Raw genomic sequence first — 6,709 nt, forward strand, 5'->3', positions numbered from 1 at the left:
GAGCCGAGAGTTGATAAATAAAATGAAACTTTTCGTAATAACGTCACTTACATATCGGGTGGTATCTGGTGTCGTGGTAGACCTTTATTTGCCCACTCAACCTTATTTACATGGCCAGCTATTGAATAGGATTTTTAGGCAAATAAATAAAAAAAAATATATATTATGATTAATTTTTTGAAATAAAGGTATCCAATATCAAATGATTTTAAATAATTTGTTATTTTTATAGTCACTTAGGGGATTAATTACACAAACTTTGTTTACAAATTATAAATATCCGGTCGAAATTCCACCCGCAAGTTGATGTCTGACATTCTATCCCGATATTTGTAGAAAACGCGATTTCTCTCGCACAAACATCTTATAGAATCAATTACCCGCTGTAGTATTTCCAAACCATGGGCGGATATCCATGGGTTGTTGCTTTTTCACTTCCCATGAGCCTATTCCCCTCCGTTGAGCCGTTTGCCCCCCTCTTATAAAAAAATATCACTTACTGTACTTTAAACACGGAATAGTTAAAATAAGTGAAAGTGCCCATATGACGCATATAACTTTCACAAATTGATTTAAAGACATGTCTCTGAGAGAAGGCAAAGTGTCAGACATCACTTTTTGCCATGGTGAAAAGTGAGCTTTATAATTTTATATTGAGAGTGATAATCCATTGATTACTTCTCAGACTGGCTCTCATATACATTTCTTATCTAATTAGTTAATATTGTAAAAATTAAGCTCATTTAAATGTTAATTTATAATATTATATCCTTAAATTTATCAGTAGTTACCTAATTGTAATTAATATACTATAAAGGTGGTTACACATTTGTGACAAAGTTAAAACTAAATAATATTTGATAGCCAAAACATCTACAATTATTTACATATAATATCGTAAATTAATTAATTGTACCCAAAATACATTTTATAAGTCTACAGTTACACAATAATATCTATGAAGCTACACATTTACAAAAAAAAATATTTTGTGACAAACCTCCATAACTTTAGCTTCAAGAAAGAGAGGAAATGATCTTGTTCCAGTATTTTAAGTTTTGAAACATTATGATTCAAGTGGTTTTAGTAAGTAAATATTCACTTGTAGTGCTCTAGATTGCTGATGTATAGGAATGTAGTTTAGTGTTTGACTGAGAATTTAGACTTAAACATTCTTATTCATAATAACACGAACTGCTTATAAATACCAATTTTAGCTATCGAACTGTATTGTCCTTTGCCAACAAATGTTATTTAAACACTTTATATTACAAACATGCAAGAGGCTCATATGATGAAAAGTGGAAAACCGCCCTTGGACATCCGCAATACCAGATGGCAAGAGAATTATTGCCATCCTTTACATGACAGAGAAAACAGTTTGATAAGTAAAATAGGTTTTATATGACAAAACTATGAACAGGACAGGAATGGCTTCAATCGGTGAAGGTTTTGTGACTTAAAGGGAAGAAATCACACCATTTTCTAATGGCTGTGGCTTTTTCAATGGCTGTGGCTTTTTCATATTTGTTTCGATTCTGCATGGAGGTTCTTCTCTATATTATTTTATTACAATTATTTATAAAGTATATTCTGTATTCCATGACAGCAGTAAAGTATTTTAATTTCATGAACCCACATTCAACATTGTAAAAAGCACTACAAATAAAATGGAAATGTCTTAATGATTAAGTTAAACATTAGTATGATAAAATTAGTGCTACTCAGCAGCCACCAGGGCTATATATGGTTTTTCATGCAATTATTCATTGTCATACTGAGATCTAACCAGTATAATATAATTAAAATGACAACAGCTTCATTATATTAAGACCGACACGGTTGACATCTACTTACAGAGTGACCTTCACCAAGTACAACAGCATCTGAGTCAGCTGGAGGACCTTCATTATTATCATGTTGTCTCTGAAATCAATAAAAAGCTATCAAGATATAATAGTATATTGTAAGGTCTTATTTTGATCAAACTCAGTAATTACATATATTTACAATGTGTTCAAATATTATGTTTTATAGTATCATTGCCTGTATGCATCTGGTAGTGGAAATTTAAGTTACAGCAGAACCTGGCTGAGTTGAAAACCTTCAAATCTTGAAAAAAAAAAATTGTTCCCTTCCCTTAAATATCCTCCAATACTGAGAAATATGTACCAAAATTTTTAGGGACCACTTAATAACTCAAAAAAATTAAATTTTACATCTGTATCTCGAACATAACATGTTTTATTTTACAACTTGATTATATGAGTTTTATTACCTCTATAGTTCAAAGAAAAATAGGTCCACCAACAGTGTAAGTACATCAATGTTTCTAAAAAAAGGAATTTAGGAGTATACAATGAATAGAAACAACAATAGAATTACCACAAATTAATGACTCACATTAACACATGTTTGCTTGTATGGTTTAGGTGTTTAATTTATTATTTATGATTTATTTGAACCTTAGCAAAGCAAGTAATTTTTTGTCGAGTGAAAAATTGTGAGAAGTTCTTTGGTTCTACTGCTGTTATTTTGAAGTAATGTTGTTTTTTTTAATTTATAAGAATGAATCTCAACCTCATTGTTGGATCAAAATCCACGTAAGAGGAAATTCTCTATGAGTTAAAAACCCTATAAGTCAAATTTATTGGTGTCTCCCTTGATATTTAACTTACTGACTTATATGTATGGCCAGTGTACATAATTAGTACTAGTTAATTGTTACCTTAAGTTCTGTTGCAAGTTTCCTAAATGTGTCTTCAACATTTGTGTTATCTTTAGCTGAGGTTTCCATTACAAACATTATTTCAGGCACATAGCGACAGAATGACTTGGGCTCTTCCAGTTCAACTTCTCTTTGGTCAGAGAGATCACATTTGTTTCCTATTAAGGACACTATCACATTAGATGAGGTGTACCTTCTCACTTCCTCAATCCATTTCTTGAGAGACAAAAATGATGAGCGCTTTGTTATATCATACACTAGAATAAATTAATATTTTTTAAGGTGATGACTCATTTGATTAAAGATAAAGCTGCTATGGCAAACACGACAATTACTATCAAAAAGATATGACATACCGATTATGACTCCATTGGCAGAGCGATAATAGCTCTGTGTTATAGTTCGAAATCGTTCTTGACCAGCCGTATCCCATATCTGAAGCTACGAAACACAAGATCATGCTTGGTATAAATAAAATATTATCCTTGTGGAATAACTGACAAAACAGAATTTCTTTTACCTTGACCTTCTTCCCGTCTACGATTAGTGTTTTCATTGAGAAATCTACGCCTATTGTATTACCGTGTCGTTCTATAAAATTACCAGATTTCAAACGCTGAACAATACAAGTCTTTCCTGTTCCACAATCACCGATTAGAACAATTTTAAAAAGATAGTCGAACTGTTCATCCGGCACACTCATCAAAGTAGTAGGATTGCGGTTCGTCATTATTTTAAAGACTGTAATAAACTAAATAAATTTGAATTTTTGTAAAAAACATGTAAAACATTGTTTACCTCCCCTCCTTTCATTATTTGACAAAGTCAAAACTGACATTGATTACTTTTTTTGGCACTGCACACTGCACAGTATGCGCATTCAGCCATAAAGACTTGTAAGAAGAATTATTATGCATCAAACTATGGAACTGGCGTAACGATACAAATATGTGTATATTTATTGTAATTTATTGATATAGGTATAGAAGAATCATCACTTATGGGAGAAAAGTTAAAAAAGTTTCAAGCTGTATGCTGTAAATAACAGTAATAAGTCTTCCATAATGGCGCAGTGACTGTACTTGGTATGGTATTATGGAGGGTACAGGCAAGGATAATCATCTCATATGAGAGAAAAGTTCAAAAACTGCTTAAGCTTATGTAACAGTTCAAAAATCTTCTACAATGGCGCTGGTGTAGGTACAGGGTATGGTATGAAGTATGGTGAATGTAGCAATTGTAAACGAAGTTTTTTTTTATATGAGACGGGGCAAACGGGCAAGAGGCTCACGGGATGGGGAGAGGTGAGGCAACCGCCCATGGACATCCGCAACAACAGGTGTGTCAAGAAATGCGTTGCCGGCCTTTAAGGTGGGAGTATGCTTTTTTCTTGAAGGTCCCTAAGTAGCATCTGATCGGGAAGACCGCTGCCGGTAGTTGATTCCACAAAGTGGCTGTGCGAGGCAAGAAATTTCGAATCAAACGCGCGGTTGTGGAATGCCAGACGTCTACGTGATGCGGATGGTATTTTGCACGTAATGCCCGGTGGTGGAATTTGGCTGCTGGAATGAACCCGAATAGCTCTTCTGAGCACTCCCCGTGGTAAATGCGGTAGAAGATGCAGAGAGAATCCACATCTCTACACAATGCTAGAGAATCAAGCCGATCGGAGATGACTTGATCGTCGATGATTCGAGCCGCTCTTCGTTGTATGCGGTCAAATGGAAGAAGCTGGTACTGGGGAGCACCCGCCCAGAGGTGAGAACAGTACTCCATGTGAGGCCGAATTTGCGCCTTATAAAGTTGCAGGCGGTGGCTTTTAGTGAAGTACTGTCTCGCCTTACTGAGTACACCAAGCTTTTTTGAGGCCAGTTTGGCCTTCTCTTCCAAGTGACCACGGAACTGAACGTCGCTCGATATGTCAACGCCAAGTATGCCAATACAGGCTGTGGCAGTTAGAGGAGTGATCTCGAATCGAGGGGATACGACAAAGGGAGACTTTTTAGTGGTGAACGCACAAACTTGTGCCTTCTTGGGGTTGAATTGGACTAAATTTTGTTGGCCCCATTTCGAGACTTTGCAAAGCATAGTCTCGATTTCAGACACAAGTTTGTTCCGGTTCTCGTCGACGCTATCCCGGGACATGTTGGCACGGCCGGTGTAGGAAGCATACCCTGTCCTGTCGTCCGCATAGCAATGAATATTGCTGATTTGCAGCATAATATCATTGATATTCAGAAGAAACAGCGTAGGGGATAGCACGCAGCCTTGCGGGACACCAGCGTTTATGGGTTTTAAGTCGGAGCATGCACCGTTGATAACAACCTTAATGCTCCGATCAGCCTAAAAGCTAGTGACCCATTTGCACAACTTCTCGGGAAGCCCATAGGATGGCAGTTTCACTATAAGCGCTTTATGCCACACCCGATCGAAGGCCTTCGCTATGTCCAAACTCACCGCCAACGCCTCTCCCTTCGACTCAACCGCTAGCGCCCATTTATGGTTGAGGTATGCAAGAAGATCACCAGCTGAGCGACCCTGACGGAAACCGTACTGGCAGTCGCTGATCAGCTGGTGCCCCTCTAGGTATCCCAAGAGCTAGCGGTTGATGATCGACTCCATTACTTTGGAGAAAATGGAGGTAATGGCAATGGGACGGTGTAGTTGGACGGATCTGAGCGTACACCTTTTTTAGGGATCGGGTGCACTAAAGCCGCCTTCCATAATTTAGGGACTACGCCTGATGAGTAGGAGAGCCGGAAAGACGGGTAAGGACCGGTGCCAGTTCCGGAGCACATGTCCGCAGCACTATCGGGGGAATGCCATCGGGCCCGCTCGATTTGTGAATGTCCAAGGTGAGAAGCACCTTAAGCACGGCGCCATCCCTGTGCAGTGGCGGAATGGCTGGCTGGCAGAAGATTCCTTGGATAGCCTTGGCGAGCGATCAGAACGCACGACTTCCCGAGGGAAGGCGTGCAAGTCTCTCGCCAATTCTGCCAATGTACTTCGACTTCGCGTCAGCAATAACTCTTTTGAAGGACCTGGAGGCATGATTGAAGTGTGCAAACACTATTAGGTACAGGCCCTAATTGTGAACGCCCAGGGACGGATTCTCCAGAGCTACATAGCCTGGTACCGTCCTGGAGTAGTCTAGTTTTAGTCCGTGCTGCCATTTGTATTTGGGAGGGGGGGGGGGGGGTGTAGGCCTCCGGATACCCCACTCACCGGACGAACCTATTTCACGCCGGTCTCGAGTGGGAGAGTGGTATTTCTCCGGGCGTGCCGGCCCAATTCGGTTGTGTCCGTGAGGACCCAACATGGCACTACCACTCCTGAAAGCAAGTATGCCGAGTTAAAAAATATAATATTACTTATGTCCGACTAAAGTTGTTAATTATTGAAAATTTTAACAACTTATGTAAGTATTACAAAATAATTTAGAAAATATAACACTAAAAAACCTAGAGTGATTTTATTAGAAAAAAAATATTTCAAAATAAAAAAAATAAAAATTAAGTGCAATTTTTTAAAAATAGTTTGTTACATATATCGGCTCAGTATAAAGCATTTGAAGAACGCAGGAGTCCAATTACCCATTGTACTTACCACTTTCTTTAATCTCTGTCTTAATCATTCGTACCTACCAGCTGCACTCATGAGGACTATTGTTGTACCAATAGTTAAAAACAAAACGGGTGACTTATCAGATAAGTGCAACTATTGTTGAGCTCACCCATGCTCTTCAATCTGTATGTGAACGAGCTCATACTTGGGCTCAGCAGCGAGCGTGTCGGCTGCTCGGTTGATGGTGTTTGTAAAAACAACATCAGCTACGCGGATGACATGGTGCTGCTGGGTCCAAGTGTGGGCTCTATATGAAGACTGTTAGATATCTGTGAAAGCTATGCGATGCAACATGGGCTCAAATATAATTGCCAAAAAAGCAACTATTTGGTCTTCAGAGTCTCTGGTAAAAAATCT

General features: G+C 38.4%; 1 protein-coding gene across 1 annotated transcript; it reads right to left on the reverse strand.

The window, feature by feature from the left end:
- Positions 1–1,505: 1,505 nt before the first annotated feature.
- On the reverse strand, positions 1,506–3,529 carry LOC126971964 (ras-related protein Rab-43). Its single transcript, XM_050818498.1, has 4 exons — positions 3,249–3,529; positions 3,085–3,169; positions 2,729–2,985; positions 1,506–1,926 (listed from the first exon to the last, which is right to left on the reverse strand). The coding sequence occupies exons 1-4, from the start codon at positions 3,456–3,458 to the stop codon at positions 1,828–1,830; spliced, it is 651 nt and encodes a 216-aa protein (XP_050674455.1). The 5' UTR covers positions 3,459–3,529; the 3' UTR covers positions 1,506–1,827.
- Between the last annotated feature and the right edge of the window lie 3,180 nt (positions 3,530–6,709).

Source organism: Leptidea sinapis, chromosome 25 (assembly GCF_905404315.1).
Source record: "Leptidea sinapis chromosome 25, ilLepSina1.1, whole genome shotgun sequence".
NCBI classification, from domain to species: domain Eukaryota; kingdom Metazoa; phylum Arthropoda; class Insecta; order Lepidoptera; family Pieridae; genus Leptidea; species Leptidea sinapis.

Bases quoted from the DNA above. Each gene is read 5' to 3' on its own strand.
- LOC126971964 (XM_050818498.1), bottom strand. From the start codon at position 3,458: ATGACGAACCGCAATCCTACTACTTTGATGAGTGTGCCGGATGAACAG. The intron at 3,170-3,248 runs GTAAAAGAAATT...TGTGTTTCGTAG, and splicing joins TAGACGGGAAGAAGGTCAAG to CTTCAGATATGGGATACGGC. The intron at 1,927-2,728 runs GTAACAATTAAC...TATTGATTTCAG, and splicing joins AACTTGCAACAGAACTTAAG to AGACAACATGATAATAATGA.